The 16,345-nt window shown below is 38.5% G+C and overlaps 1 protein-coding gene across 2 annotated transcripts in view; it reads right to left on the bottom strand.

The window, feature by feature from the left end:
* The window catches only part of LOC307039644 (ethanolamine kinase 1), a 50,524-nt gene that overhangs the window by 15,476 nt on the left and 18,703 nt on the right, over positions 1 to 16,345 (bottom strand). For both annotated transcript variants that reach the window (XM_079681907.1, XM_079681906.1), the window contains exons 2-6: positions 12,022 to 12,284; positions 10,519 to 10,665; positions 2,389 to 2,522; positions 1,823 to 1,906; positions 450 to 610 (exon numbers count right to left, since the gene is read on the bottom strand). In XM_079681907.1, coding sequence (XP_079538033.1) covers positions 450 to 610; positions 1,823 to 1,906; positions 2,389 to 2,522; positions 10,519 to 10,665; positions 12,022 to 12,284 — 789 coding nt within the window. The remainder of the gene's footprint in view (positions 1 to 449; positions 611 to 1,822; positions 1,907 to 2,388; positions 2,523 to 10,518; positions 10,666 to 12,021; positions 12,285 to 16,345) is intronic.

Here is a 16,345-nt window from a genome sequence, read left to right as displayed (position 1 = left end):
AAATCAAGTTTTATTTATATAACACATTTATAAACGATTTTTGGTCGAGCCAAAGTGCTGTACACACTTTACAGCTAATACAACAGCACAGATGGTTCAGAATATCAGTTTGAGAAAAATGACACCCTCTGTCCTTAGACCCTCACATCGTACAATGAAACACTTCCGGAGCAAACCCACAGTTTAAAGGGGAACATGGGAGAAACCTCATATAAATACATATATTTGTATACGCATTCAAACATATTTATTTGACTTAAACCGACATATTCCTGCACTTTCACTCGATCTGCATATTGAACTATGAATGCTTGTATGTTGTCTTCTCCTGAATGTTGTACGTCTCTTGTTTGTTTGATTTTTGATGGCACCTTAAGGCCTCATCTCATTGTACCTGTATGTTGACAGTAAAGGATTATATTCTATTCTCGGCAGGAGCAGGCACTCACCAGGGAGAATTTGCAGACTTGAATGTAGAGCTTCGTGACTTCAGCCTCTGTCACGGTGACCTCACGTCCTGTGCTGTGATTGTAGCTCTGCAGATACGCCGTCAGCCAATCACGCTGCAGCTCTCGGCTCGGGTACCGGCTGTAGTTCACATCGCTCACACCTTCGACACATAACACACACGTTAGTGGAGCTACTGTGGGGTTACATTTCAACTGTTTTAGATTTGCCAAAGAGATACGTCAACTCTTCTGTCGACACTTATTCTACATACATTACTCGTCCCAATATGTGAACTAAAACATATAAAAAGTAACATTAGAGGAGCCTTCAGTTGATTTATTTGAGCTTAGAATGAAATAAGGAATCCAAATAAAACTATTTTTCATTTTAATTCTCTTTAAAAACCCATTTATTCAATAAATCTGTTCCCAATCTTGATTTAAAAATCCTGTTTTAAATTGTGTTGTTTCACAAATATACTGTATGTGGTCTAATGTAAGGACTGTTATTACTGAACTGTACTAGTTTGTCCCTTTAGTTTTTCAATGTTGTACTAAAAATAAAATATATTAATATTCTGATAGTGCTTTGAAATAAAAGAAAATGCTCCTTGACATACTTCTTACTTTATCAGTATTTATAATCCATTAAAAAAAGGTACTTTATAATTAAAAAAATTATACTTTCAGTACATTTTACAGACACTATTTTTATTAAATGGGAAATAAAAACTGGGCATTTTAAACTTCAGGAAAATCCCTGAACATCTCCTCTACCACTGCATTTATATATTAAACTGTACAGAGATCCGTATGAAAAAACATGACTGCCTCTGTATTAAAAGGAAATGAAAACAGGATTTTATGTTGCCAATAAAATAAATCTCCAGTACATAAAGCGTTTTGTGACATTTGGCTTATTCCAGCCACAGTTTGGCATTCTGATCATTTAGAGGTTTTGAACCCAGTGTGCGTAACACAGCTATATTTCACATGATTTCACTCACAATCGTTTAACAGTTGGCACGTGTTGACATGAAAGCCGACACGATGTGCTTCTTCAAAACTATCTAAAAGTGATGAATTGGTGATTGTTCCACAAATGTTCAAATTAACCCTGTCTGTGACACAGCTGGTACATCAAAGCGGCTTTTTATCACCGCACAGAGAAAACACACTTGAATGCAGCAAATGGGTCTTGGCAGCATCAGAAGAAGGACAGTTTCATGGTACATAATGGCAGAAACATAAAGTGATATCATAGTCAAAGGTTCTGCATACCACTTTACTCAATACTCCACATTAGGCGACATTATATGTGCTGACCGCGAGACGGATCTGGAGGTAAATTGGACTTCTTTCCACAGACCTACCAGCAAATTCATTGAAGTGATTGCCAATATCGAAGGCCTGGTAGTTGTAATCGGCGTACTCGTAGTCAATGAATTTCACCATACCTGATGGAGGAGGGAGAGGGGGAAAAAGCAGCAGTTACCACGACAACATGACGAACACATCTCAGGTAAAACCGACGACTCTCCCTCCCTTTTTTTATTCTAAGTACAGAACCTTGTGCGAGTCAAAGGAAAACCGAGTCTCTTTTGACTCCCTTTGAATCCTTGTGAAATATGTGAGAGAAATAAATAATCATAATAAAAGACTTCTAATAATAAGGGTATTTAATAAGGTAGGAACACATTTTCAGTGGCACAAAGGAGGTACAAATAAATTGAAGAGGTATGAAGACGATGCTTTATTACGAATTAATGAAAAGAAACCCATTCATGTTCGGATTCTTCAACCACACAGCTACAATGAAAGACTTTACTGTTATCTGTAATTAGCTGCTTTGATTTCTTCTGATTAATAGAAATCTCCTTCGTGTTCATAGCGATAATCTAACACCACCATGTTTCTAGGTGTCAGCTGAGATGCTCACCCTCTTTGTGGTTGTAGATGATGTTTTTTGTGAGAAGGTCGTTGTGGCAGAGGACGGTCGGGGAGTCGATCTGCGAGAGGTGTCTCTTCAAAATCTCCATTTCAGCCGACAACGTCTCAAAGCTGGGCACGGGACTGTGAGAGGTTAAAAAAAGAAATTACTTCAATTTCTTCTGAAATGGAGAAGGCAAGAAAGTCTGAGGAAGGATTCATGAAAGAGGGGCGTTTGTGATTCATAGGCATATTCGTGGTTCAACATTCACAGTTATACACTTAGCCAGAGTGGGATGTTTTATACAAAGACTGACAAGTATAATTTAGTGAGGCAAAACAGCTGTTTCACACTAATATCACTTATTTAGCAAATACACAAAACAGGCCTTTAACCTGAGGTAATGCAGGTTTAGTGGTACAACTTTCCAAACATTTATTAACGGGGATTAAATTCAGAATTCAGAATTCTGAGATTAAAGACAGAATTGTGACTTTTAATTCAGACATCGGAGAAAATTCCAGCTTTTTTCTAGGAATTCTGAGAAAAAGTAAGAATTCTGACTTTTTTCTCAAAATTCTGACTTTAATGTCAGAACTAAAATAAATACAATTCCCAAACTGCCCTAATCCTAGAGTCAGGGTTCATACACTTTTGCACCAACGATTTTCCATGACCAAAGAAATTACTCTTTCTCAGCGGTACCACTGAAAATGGTTTATTTTAACATGGAACAGGAAAATAAGGTCTGCATATGAAACATGTTGGTCCTATCTAAAACAAATCAAATAGGCTTAGCTTCTACTCAAATCTCTCACCAGCAAAACACCTCGTCAGTTAAATGCCATTTTAGATTTCACTATACAATACAGTATGTATTATCATTATAGTATTACTATTTTGGCGATTAGATACAATATAAATTATATTTGATGCAACTTTAGTTACATTTCCATGACTTTTCCATAACTTTGGGGAAAATATTGTTTTCCAAAACTTTTCCAGGGCCTGGAATTAGCATTTTGAATTTCCATGACTTTTCCAGGTTTGTAATGACCGTAAGAATCCTGTAGAGTTAACAATAAACAAAGAAGCAAAAAGGAAATAGCATTGATGGGATACTTAAATAAAATTGACTTGACTAGTTTCTCAAATTTGGATTCAGAAGTACTATTGAAGAACTTCTGAAAAGGTGTATTAAAGATGAAAGAAAGAAAAATAGTTAAAGCAACAAAGACATTTCAAAAGCAGCCCACCTCATTGTTGTACCATAATGTTGCTACTTCTTCACATTGTTATTTTAAAAGTAACCCAGAATGTCTCCTCACACACGGTGACTCACCTGCTTTCAGGAATTGTTCACTCTAAAAGAATTTGAATTGTTTGTGTTCAGCCGAGTGTCAGTCCTGTTGTCGAATGGTAATGCTGTGCAAAGCATTCTCAACCGAACAAAGATCTCTTGTTAAATTCCGAGGATTTCATCAAAAAAAAAGCCACGGTTCTTCAAATATTGGCCTTCACAAATCGTAATGGGTTGATGGAGTTTTTGGAGCATTTGAGAAAGTGTTAGTATTATATAAAGAAAGTTTGTAAAGCCTGTGAAAGAAAAATGAAGACCTTTGTGAACCAGTTGTCAGAGAGCGCTTACTTTACATGATGTCCTTTAAAGCATTGTTTAATGTTGGTAGAATTGCCTTTGTATGTCAAAACCAAAGATTATACTACAAGAAGTAATCCATAAAATATGGCAATTTGAATGAACTCAAATGTATTGTTTTTATCTTAAATACACAGATTGAAAACAGACTGAACTCCAAAAAATACAAATAATAATCGAATTATTTCGAATGGGCTAAGTAATGAAAGTAGGTTTTAAATGGATGTGTTAAATAGAGGCAGAAATATGGAGAAATATTAGGGCTACATGTGAAAAAAATAAAAAAAATAAAAATGTAATCTCGAAATCTGAAATTGTTCTCAGAAATTCCCACTTTTTTCTCAGAATTCCCACTTTTTTTCTCAGAATTCCCACTTTTTAAAATCAGAATTCCCACTTTTTAAAATCAGAATTCCCACTTTTTTAAATCAGAATTCCCACTTTTTTAAATCAGAATTCCCACTTTTTTAAATCAGAATTCAATCAAACTTTTTTTCCCCATTTGGCCCTTATCCTCTTCTGTACAAAGAAATATGGACTTCTTCCACTATGGACTTTGGGTGAGAGTGTTTGCTGGAAGAGCGCAGACACAGAAGATCAACTTTGTCCCAAACTCCACTTCTTATTTCAGGAGCAACATGTTTGTAAACTGAAGCAGTGGGACGTGCTTCTTTGAGAGGTTACATGACTTGTTTTCACAGTGTTGATGACTCCATCTATCAGTCTGTGAAACGCACCTGGAAGAAATGCTGCGCCAGCATCCGTCTTCTAATTAATTTTAGAGTTTCTTTTCAGGCGTCAGGCCACGATAAGAGGGTAATTTAAACACTACCTATTTATTCAAGGGGGAACACACAGATGCTCCGGTGTTATACACACTTCTAGACATAATTTAGTGAGGCCTGTTAGGAACGCACAATAAAAGCAGAGCCGTGTTTACAGACCTGACACTGAGGCTCTTCTGTCTGATACAACTTCTCCTGAACATCCTCAACAAGCAGGAAACTAGTTAAGTACATTCATACTCAAGTACATTTTCAAGACTTTACTTGAGTGTTTCTAGTCTATTTCTACTCCATAACGTAAGTATTTTTTACTAGTTACTTTGCAGGTCTATTTTATGGATACAACAATTAAGGACGCCCTATTGTGCTTTTTTTGAGTTGTTCTCTTATATAGGTTTGTGTGCATGTAAATGGTCTACAAAGGCAACATTCCCAAAGTTCCCTCGAGAGGGAGTTTCTCTCCGACACACTGAAACACCTCCATTTGACTCCTGTGTTCACTTCCGTAACATAATGACATCAATTTGTAACCCATGTAACCCATTGTACGTCATAGGCTAAGGGGCGGGACATCTCTTAGCGGTTGACCAATCACAACAGAGCTGGCCAGTTAACCAATCAGAGCAGACTGGGCTCTGGTTTCAGACAGAGGGTGAAAAGACATATTAGATAGATATAGTAGATATTTTGAAGCTAACATTTCAGACCTTTTACTTAAGTAACATTTTGAATGCTTGACGTTTACTTTTAACAGAGTGTTTCCACACTGTGGTATCATTACTTTTATTTAAATACATTATAAGTATCTCCACCAAGGTGTTTATTCTATTTCAATCTCAGTCTTCCTTCCTGCTGTAGGAAAGATTAGATTAATGAAACAAGTTGACATCTAAACAAGCGAAGCAAGTACTCAAATATATATATTTCGTTTTAAAAAAGGTGCTTGAGTTTGGATCTTTTTTGAATCACATTTCAATAATTATAAACAGAAATAGTGCAAATACTGTAAATCTTAAAAAGCATTTTCACAGCCAGGAATATATCTGTCAGTGTTTGATTCACATCTCCTCCCTATGAAATCTTTCTGTTATTCCAAATCGACCCCCTCTGACATGCATAATTTATCTCCCTCCTCTCTAATGTGAATTAAAAACACACAGTTGAATGGTGAATCACCCTGATTCCCTTTCAGCCCGATCCATTGCTTTAAACTTAACAAACTGGCTTTACCATAGAAAGCCAGCCATTACTCTGAGTCAAAAGCTAAATGAAAGACTTCCATTGACTTAAAATGGAAACCTGTCGTCTTGCCATCAGATCTTTTCCTCTCCTTTTCACCAGAAACTCTGCGTCAAGTGCGTTCGCCTCCTGCTCCTTGTCAAGTCTCTGTAAGGTAATTAGTGGAATTTCCTCCTCTGGCGCTTCATTATCAATGTGCCTTATTTACATATGATTTCAAACACCAGCCGAGCTCTGGCTTTTTTTTCCCTTTTTACAGTTTTATGCGATTCGTGGGAGTGCAAACGGGAGACGTAGCGGGGGGCCTTTGGTTGCACCCTTTGCTTTTCTGTCTTTTCTCTCCCATCTCTGACTTGTTCTGCGCTCGCTCTCTCTCTCTGCGAGCCGTGCAGCTGCTGCAGCCTCTTCCTCTTCTTCTCTGTATCGGTCTCTCTCTCTCTGCACAGCGGGGGGTTTGGGAGCTGAAGACCTCCTCTGCAGGTGCAGCCTCTTCCTGCTGCCTCTCCCTCGCCTTTCTTTCACCATTTCCTCTGAAGATCACATTCATACCACTCACTCATTCACACTCAAGTACAAAAGTTTCCTCTGATGCCTGTTTAAAAAAATCACTTTCCCTTTTTTTATTCTTGGTTTTCTCTGTTTCTGCATCTCTGTGTGTGTGTGTGTGTGTGTGTGTGTGTGTGTGTGTGTGTGTGTGTGTGTGTGTGTGTGTGTGTGTGTGTGTGTGTGTGTGTGTGTGTGTGTGTGTGTGTGTGTGTGTGTGTGTGTGTGTGTGTGTTACATTCAAGGGACTACTGAATAGTGTTTAGGATTAACCTCGTAAATATCATATTTTCAATCTAAAATCTTCTGACTTTATTTTCCTTTTCCAACACTTTTTATAATATAATTTTAATTAAATGATATTTTCCTAATCATTTTGAGTGTTCTGCACGGCTGTGTTCGAGCAACACACATGTCTCACAATATAGCACCATCTATTGGGCCTCTGAATGTGGTGCAGCCTCCTTCTTCACATGAATATTATGGTGAGAATTATCCTGATTTAGTCACACTCTGAGTTTGTATTAAAAATAGCTCTTTGCACTAATTAGTGGAGTTTTCTAATAACTTTTGATACTCAAAAAATGTTCTCTTAACTGAATCTTAAAAGACAAAAAACTTTAATTTACATGTTGACGTGGGTTAATAACGTACAATTATCTATGTATGTCAAATACTTCTCAATGCTCCATATAACTCTGTGCCGTCCATTGAGTACTGTATAGCGTGTTGGATTTCTCTTGAATATCAAAATCAGATTAGAGTAGAAGGTATTTTAAGTTTGTTTTAATGCTTAATAGATTACTATTTCACTGAAAACACTATCAATATTCTGGATTTATTTCATTTAACTGGATATTTCTGTCTATAAAAAAAAACTACTAATGGTGCTAAGTTGTGGAAGTGCATTATAACATGATGTGTTAATAGATAAATAGTTACAAGGCAGAACGGTACCACTTAGACTACCCTTATAAAAGGGTTTACGAATAGTTTGTAATTAATTTATTAATTAGGTTGTGAACACTTTATAAATCCTTAATAAGCTTTTATAAGTCATGAGATAAGCAGGGCAACTGTGACCGGTTGCTTGCCAAATAGTGAGCCCACATTTATCTGTACTGCTAAGTCTTATATTGGATAACTAGCTTACTTCGTCTTCTTCATCAGCCAGCATCCTTGGTATCTGTTGTTCACTGGGTGTTTCTCAATGTCGAGTACGCTTGCTTGGTAGCACATGTCTTCCGAGTCACTTCCTTCAGAAGCGAGGCAAGAATACTTCCTGGCATTCGGAAAACGAAGAGTGGAACAGGCGAGCAAGTGTGCAGGGGTGCGTCGTATGAGAGGCCCCGCATTACATTTTCCGCCACAGATTTGGGGAAATTGGTCCGTGCGCAAAGCATTGTGGGGATTTTAAGACTTGAAATAGTGGCTCTGGAGCAGCTTTACTCGACATTGAGAAACACCCAGTGAGTTGATTCTCGCTAAGTAGCCAATATAAGGCTTAGTCCTCTTGCCAAATAGTGAGCCCACATTTATCTGTACTGCTAAGTCTTATATTGGGTACTTAGATTACTTCGTCTTCTTCATCAGCCAGCATCCTTGGTGTCTGTTGCTCACTGAGTTGATTCTCGCTAAGTAGCCAATATAAGGCTTAGTCCTCTTGCCAAATAGTGAGCCTGTGTTGATGTAGGCACCTATGTTAGAACTGGTTTATAAATGGTTCTTAATGATTAATAGTGTTTACAATCTAATTAATAACCTAATTATAAACCCTTTATGAATCATGTATAAGGGTAGTCTTATTGTAAAGTGGTACGGGCAGAACATATGTACGTAGAGTGAGAATAGTTGACTGTGTCTTGTCTTCCTGTTGACAAAGTAGTCATGGAGTTAAGTGTTTTTTATCAATCAGAATCTTTTGTGTTACTCCATTTGTGAAAGGGGGGTTAGTTTATTTAAATTTTTTGGTTTGTGAAGCACTTTGTTTGTGTTATCTTTAGTGGATGAAAAGTGCTGTATCAATCAACATTTTGATCTGATATGATTGGATTTTCATCTCTTAAATCTCTTAAATGCTTTCATCTTTCTGAATCCAGGAAGCTAAAAAACTCCTTATCATAAAGTCTCCTCCACTGTCCCTCCTTGAATTGATTTTTTACCCTAGTACCAAACTCCTTCTGCCAAAATGAAAAGAAACCCAGTTGTTCAGCAGCGGCTCAGAGACTCTGAGTCTTCCAGTTTGAGTTTGCATGGACTTCCGACCCCTCGGCTGCGCACATAAACAAAGTTGAACGTTTGACTGATAAGAGGAGCTCTGCAGGAAGCTTGTGGCCCGAGCGTCTGTTTCTTTGTAGTGTCTCGAAGGCTCCTCTCACCTCTGACCCCTGAGAGAGATAAAGCAATGACACTGCCATGCAAGCCCCGCCCTCACCTCGTCTCTCCGACCAATCACGGCTCGCAGTGAAGAACTCCATCCACAAGGTGACGGAGGTGAATGTGAAAGTCCAGCACCGGCAGTAACTTAAAAAAGACAATATATGGGTGGACAGCAGCGGCTTTGAGAAATGTGCATATGGCATGTGAGAAAATGATAAGGCATCAGTGGAAGTGCTGCTGCCGAAGAGATAAAGATGTGGAAAATGCTGCTGGTTTCTGTCAGAGCGATGACTGCAGAAATCTGCTGCTGAGCTGTTTTACTACTGAGGTCCTGTATCCTCCCAACTGAAGGTCGATAGGTATTTATTTAACACGTATGTCATTTCCACAAAAGCAGATAATTGACAGCTCTCTTCTCACTGGGACGGTTGACCATTCACTAAGACCTGCCAAAATGAAATGATTACATTCTGGCAAACTTTGATTTTGCTGGTTTAAAGTCCATGAGTTTTTGAAATTACCATCTTTGAAATGTTTTCAGCTCGCTCATTTGAATCTTTTTAAACTATTTAACCTGTTAAACCCGAGAGGCCCCTAATCCGGGTCTGGCGGGTAGTTTTTTGACGAAAATGTGTCTCAGGGCTTCTTAATATTTAAAAATGTATTAATGTGTCATACTCACTTAACGGTTAGAAACTCAGCCAACTGAAGATACGAACCATTTTTACCGAAACAAAGCACAAGCCTCACAAGAAGCGTCTAAATTAGCCCCGAGCGAAAAAATGCTAACGCACTTAGCACAGAACTCAAGGTCAAAAATACCCTTATTACTTATCGTAACTGCACAGACAAGATATTTGATTAAAGCTTTTAAAAGGGAAGACATATTCATTTCTTCTGGGAATGTCATTTTCGAGCCTGAGACCTGAAAAACAGGCTCAGGGCTTAACAGGTTAAAATATGTCCTTCAAGGATAAGACGCTGATTACAGTAACATAGCCTTTTTGGTTATTTATGTAAAGAAGTATCTAGCCTTTCCTTCAACTTGTCTGAGGATTTCGACCACCTGCAAAAGATGTTCAAGAATCTCGTTTTCTTAGAATTAGACATTTTTGTCTGCATTTTGCTTAAAAGTAACCATTATTCCTCACCATCGGATGCTTTTTTTCTTTGGTTTCAAGGCCACTGTGAGAGAAACTTGCGCGCCACAAATTCTCTGGACAATGAGCGGCTCTATTCAAACATTGGCTCCGACATCATTATTTAGACTTTGTACGACAGGGACTGGTGAGAATGATTCTGACATGAGTGCTCCCACACATAACATGATGTGTTCAAATGGGCTTAAAATAGTTGTAATAGTAGCTGAGAATGCTCTGCAATGCTCTGATTTTTACTCTGATTTTGTATAGTCTGTATAACATCTCTCTAAGACCTTATTTCAGGCGCCTCTCCAACAACCGTTAAAACACTTTGAGAAGTCTGGTCTATGATCTATGATATATGATATATAGGATTTTGTCCACACAGCAGTACCTTCTTGTGCCGCGTTGCTCCTCTGAGCTGCTGTAGCTCTGCACCAGCGTGAGAAAGTGGGACATTTTGGTCCAGAGGAGAGGTTCAGCAGGCGCACCACATTTTGGCTGGATGGAGTGGACTCTCCCCATCTCTGCTGCGATCAATCTGCGGAGAGAAAACATTTTCTCCGATGAGCCTTGGCCGACGCTGTTATTGCACAAACAACCATTATCAGAGGAGAAACACAACTCCCTTTCCATGTAGCCTCCTTATCTCCTTCTTCTTCTCAAAAAATGGGCCTTGTTGCATCCGTGACCTTTTGACTACTTGAGTGCTCGTTCTTGAGGATCTCAGTGGTGACATAAAGTTTTCTGGGCTCTCCCCACAGAGGGTATCAGCAGGGGGGGGGGGGGGGGTGATGGATGCGTATCACGGCCCTGGCTGTCCTACTGTCCTCTGCTGAGAATAATGATGCTGGACTGTTATCATGAGGGTGATGAATGGAACTGGGGGCATGACTAAACAAACAAACTAAACTTAAGTTATTTAAAAACACCTGCATTAGCACAATTGAAAGGCTCAACATATAAACACATGACCTTGAACAACCACTGACTGTTTTCTTAGAAAACAAATGGTCAACGTTTCACATTTCTTTCAATAAACCTGAGGAATGTATACAGTCTAACCACGGCATGGACCTGGGGAAAATAGCCATGGGCATCTTCATGGGAATTTTTCTATGATATTGTAGAAACCATTTTGGCTAGCATTCACAGTCAATGAAGCTGTGGTAAAATATATCTTAACTACGATATGATGCTTCAACCTTTAGAGTGAAAATTAAAATCAGTAGCCTACATTAGTTTAAATATCATTCTGACTGTGACTCAACACATTGTTTTCATATAATTATGCAATAATAACTCATTAATAACGATCCTTTGGCAAATGTGTTGAAGGAATAAAATCTTTACAAAAAGACATTTTAATTTTATTTTTCTCTGAACAGAATAAAGCTTCAGTGCATGGTAAAATGTGTACTGGATTGCTGATAACATATATCTTTGTTTGTTTAATTATGTATTTATTGCATGCTTTTGATGTTCTTACAGTGCTTTCATTCTGGAAAATAAGAACATGTATAGTGAGTATATATATATATATATATATATATTCTCTTCTTTAAAAAAAAAGTGTGTATTTCATCAAATAGCACAATCATTATAGCAAGCCAAAAACTGCTAAATGTTAATGGCGTTTTAGAATTTCTTTGAAATGTCAGCATGACTTGTTGAAGATTTAACTCTCAAACAGTGAATTCTGAAGAAATCACATTTGATCTCTTTTAAGGCCAAATTCCTACACAATGATCATCATAGTGTAGTTTAAAGCTGGGAGTGAGAGAACTGTGAAAGTGAAATATGAACCAGGCCCTTCCCAAAGCCTCTGCACACGCTCTCTGATCAAATCAACCTCACAACAGAACCACATGAGAGTGTGAGAGCTGCTGGCAGAGACCTGTAGATGGAGGGTTGCAGCAGGAGCTCGTCCTCCAGCACGGTTCCTCTCACAAACTCGTAGCAGATGCCGTTCTGGAAGCTGCAGAAAATCTGAGGCCCGCAGCCGTGAGCGTGAAGGACCTGAAACATCTCCAGCTCCCGGTCCCGGTTCACAAAGAGCTCCGTCATCTGGCCGTACAGCCGCACCAGAACACAGCCGGGCTCCTGGAGAGGCGCCACGAAGCAGCCCATCAGCTGGTTGGTGATGCCCTCTGTGAACCTCTGGAGAGGAGATCACAAGGGAAATTCCCAATAAAGATGATTAGGGCCAAATGTAAAACAAAAGTTTGGAGATATGACCAACATTTTATTTTTATTTTTTAGATTGAAGCCAGAATTCTGAGAAAAAAGTTGGAATTCTGGAAAAAAGAAAGAAAGAAATCACTAGAAGATATTTTTTTGAAAAAGTTTTTTTTCCCGCTTTCTTTGTTCTCTTAAACCAGAATATATTTGTTTCACTTTGATCCAAGAGTATACAGAGTTCTAAAGATAAAAAAAACATGTAAAGAAAAAAAACGTGGGCCAAATGTGAAAGATTTGTTGCGATCCGACCAAAGGTTACGTTTTTTTATTTTTAGATGGAGCCAGTTTCCTGAGAGAAAAAAAAGTGGTTTTGTTTTCTTTGTTCTTGTTAAATTAGAATATATATATATTTTTTTTTTTCAGAAAATCTCAGAATTCTGACTTTGATCCCAGGGTCTACAGAATTCTGAAGTAAAAAAAAAAGGTGTAAAGAAAAGAAATCTGCAATAAATGAATTTCTTTTTCTGCAAATCTCAGAATTCTGACTTGATTTGTTTTTAATGAAGTACAATTTTAACCCAGAAGGGTCCTGCTTTATAAACGAGTGCCCTGGCCTTGCCTTGCAACAAAGAAACACAACCATGTCATATAATGAAAGTACAATTAGACATAAAATCAGAAAGGACGATACAGGTGTTCACAGCACATCCAACAGCATGATGAGGTCGATGCAGGGCTGCAGAGTGTGAGTGTGAGTGTGAGTGTGAGTGTGAGTGTGAGTGTGAGTGTGAGTGTGAGTGTGTGTGTGTGTGTGTGTGTGTGTGTGTGTGTGTGTGTGTGTGTGTGTGTGTGTGTGTGTGTGCATGCACAACAATACCACAGTCACCACTGTTTGTCTGCAGAGGCCCCATCGGACGTCTGTTGTCATTCAGTGGTTTCTGTAAGTCTCTCATTCTCTCCACAGTCTCTACGGCTTTCCCTGAGCCTCGGAGAGGAGCCAACAGTTCTTCATTTAGATGGAAAGCGAACAAACATGCCCACCTTGACATCTGATAAAGTATTTATGTGGAGGATGAAGGGACACTTACTTTCCACTGGCTTTGACACTGCTATCAATGTATCTTCTATTATACCTTTACACGGGCAAGATTTCAGATTTACTGTACTACGATTTCCTTGATATCATTCCTTTATGGTCATTTCAAAACAAAGTGTCCTTATTCTTATCTTTGTTATGGCCTTTCTCTACCCAAAGAAATGTTAGATTACAGTGTACCTGATTTTATACGGGGTAAAACAAGGCACATATTGAGGATTGCCTCTAAATTTGCCAATCAGTTCTTAAATGTGTTTTAATTATTCATCATATTTAAAGCGCTTTCTCTTTCATTTAAAAACATCTCTATGTTAACTTATATTCCTTTGTTCCTTCAAGCCCCACATTTGATCTAATGTCTTATCAATAGAAAAACTATTAAAATATATATATTTTTTATTTATTCAATTATTTAACAGGGATAGTACACTGTTATGTCAAAAATTGACATAAATGCGCGAGAGTTAGCCAAGTGGCAATTTTTATTCTGTAGATCTTGGATAGTCTTTTATTTCAGAGTCACAATAAAACTTATTTAAAAAAAATTATGAAAACATTTGCAAAATAGAGGCTCCCAATAAAGGTAATTCCAATAAAAGCATATTATTGCATAGTAAAAACTTCAAAAAAGGAAGGAAAGGAAAGGAAAGGTAGTAAAATAGAAATAAATAGAAAATACAAGTTGGTAGTTTGAAATAAAATCTCTGCATACAAATATAAGGCACAGGTGTCACAGTGGGAACTATCTGTCCTTCCCTTCATATATTCCAAACAGACGAACACAATACATCATTAAAAGGGACTTTTGGGACCTGAGGCTGAAGGGAGACATCCAGTCTTTGTGTACACGGCTGGACCTTGTGTAGATTGAGAGGTCACTCACCCAATGTGCTGTCACCTTACAAACATAAACCCTATTTCTCTGAAAGATTGGACCTTGTGTTTGCACATGGGACCAGAATGGGATTGTCCTGTCAGATTCTCCGACAACACTACGCATCTGTTCCCAGGGTTGATAAAAATAAAAACTGTCTACTTTTGTTGTGAGATTACCTTGGCTTTTCTGTTGGTTTCATACCGGTTTTTTTATACATATGGCAAGATGAGACATTTGAGTTTTGTGTTACATTTTATCACCATGCTCTTAATGTACAGTATCCGTCCGATTCAATTTATAACAATTCAAAACATCAGCTAGTTGTACTGTAAGGCCACCATGCACACACCAAGATCAGTCAATCTCTGCACTTCATACTGAACATTTCTTGGTCATCACATGATTTACCACTTACTCATACAGTATATTTTTATTCGGTTAGCCGTGACTCTGAGAGGACTTTTAAGTTTGAGCGAATCAGTGCACAAGTAGAAACACTACATTGATGGAAACAAGCAAACTACTTAGGTCAAGAGGGCATCTTGATCGTTGTATTTTGACAATGAAGTGACCTGACTTGTATGGAGCTTGGCAAAGGGAGAGAGTGCTTTGGAAATGGTTGGGAAAATGTAGCTTTGTATTAATAAAGGAATCGTAAATATCTGCAGTCTTAGCTATCCCCTTAATACAGACTACCACAATCTGCTGGTTTGCAATGTGTTCAATTTAGACTTTTTGACCAAGATACAGTGTGCATACTATGATGGTTAGGTTTGCTGTGGCCTTAAAACATGGTCACAATTTAAAAAGCATAACGCTGGCAATATTCGAAAGTCTTGTTAACATCAAAAACTTCTATGAATAGATGAAAAAACGAACAATGTTAGTCTGTTTCTCATTAATATCTGAGCTCTCCAGACTCTGGTTTTCCACTGCTTGCCCAGTGGGTAAGTCTATAGATCAAGTTCACTGTCACTACCATTTCTTGACCTTGCATGCTTAAAGGTCACCTATCATGCTATTTTTAGGCAATAGCATAGGTCTCAGATATATGAAAATATATAAAAAACATGTCTATGAAGTGTTTTGCTCAAAATACCAAACAGATCAACCATTCTAGCCATGGATGTATAATGAGAACTGGATACAGCGTGGGAGGCGGGGCCTCGTTCATTCCTATGAGTTGCTCATGGGCGCATGAAGTCAAAATGGCCCAACTTTTGAGAGAGCGAAACGTCACAGATTACCCGTCACGCCTGAGAAGTACCCATATGCGCGCTCATAGAACATGCGCAACTTTAACCACGCCCCCCAAAAGGCTCGTTCACATCAAGCCGTCCCGTGGGTTAGATGCGCCTTCATAATGCAGAGGAAAATAACTCTCAGAATAACGTTATTAGCACATTTTACAACTTGAGGACCTAATGTATAGACCTAATAAGGGCTATACAAATGTTCATACTGGGTAGTTTATTTGGTTAAATTATCCAACAGTTTACAGACCACTCTTTCCCCATGTTCGTCAATGGGAAAAAGTATTCCTGGGCTCAGGGACATCACGGACTGATACGGAAGTTGCAGTACCGCCGTTTGGACACTACGAATTGTGGGAACAGAGTCCAGAGCACTTCCTGGGGGCTTGATTCTAGCCATGCCTCATATCCCTCTGTTTCACTTCCTGTTTCAAAAGTGCTGATTTGGGGTATAAAGTTTAAAAAAAAAAAAAATTGATAAAGAATAAAAAAGGAGGGGGCTGAGCTCATGCGGTGCCTGGCAGCTACTGTCTAAACTAAATACTGCCGTGATGAAACGCCATATCATGGATTATCAAGGAGTATCTCTGAAACAGTATGGAGCTCAAAGGCTTTCTCTCTTGCCGGTTATACCACAAGGTGAGTTCCTTTTTACTTCCTGCTTCTTCACACACATGCTCTCCAGTACAGGTTAGCTCTGAGTGTTAGCGATGCTAATGTAAACAAAGACCATATTACGTCCAAAACAGTCGGGCATTGTTTCTGATAGCAACGTTTCTGATAGGGCCGTGGGTCCACATTTCAGATATTACGT

This window comes from Notothenia rossii (genome assembly GCF_949606895.1).
Source record: "Notothenia rossii genome assembly, chromosome: 5".
Classification (NCBI taxonomy): domain Eukaryota; kingdom Metazoa; phylum Chordata; class Actinopteri; order Perciformes; family Nototheniidae; genus Notothenia; species Notothenia rossii.
This window is presented reverse-complemented; position numbering and strand designations above follow the sequence as displayed.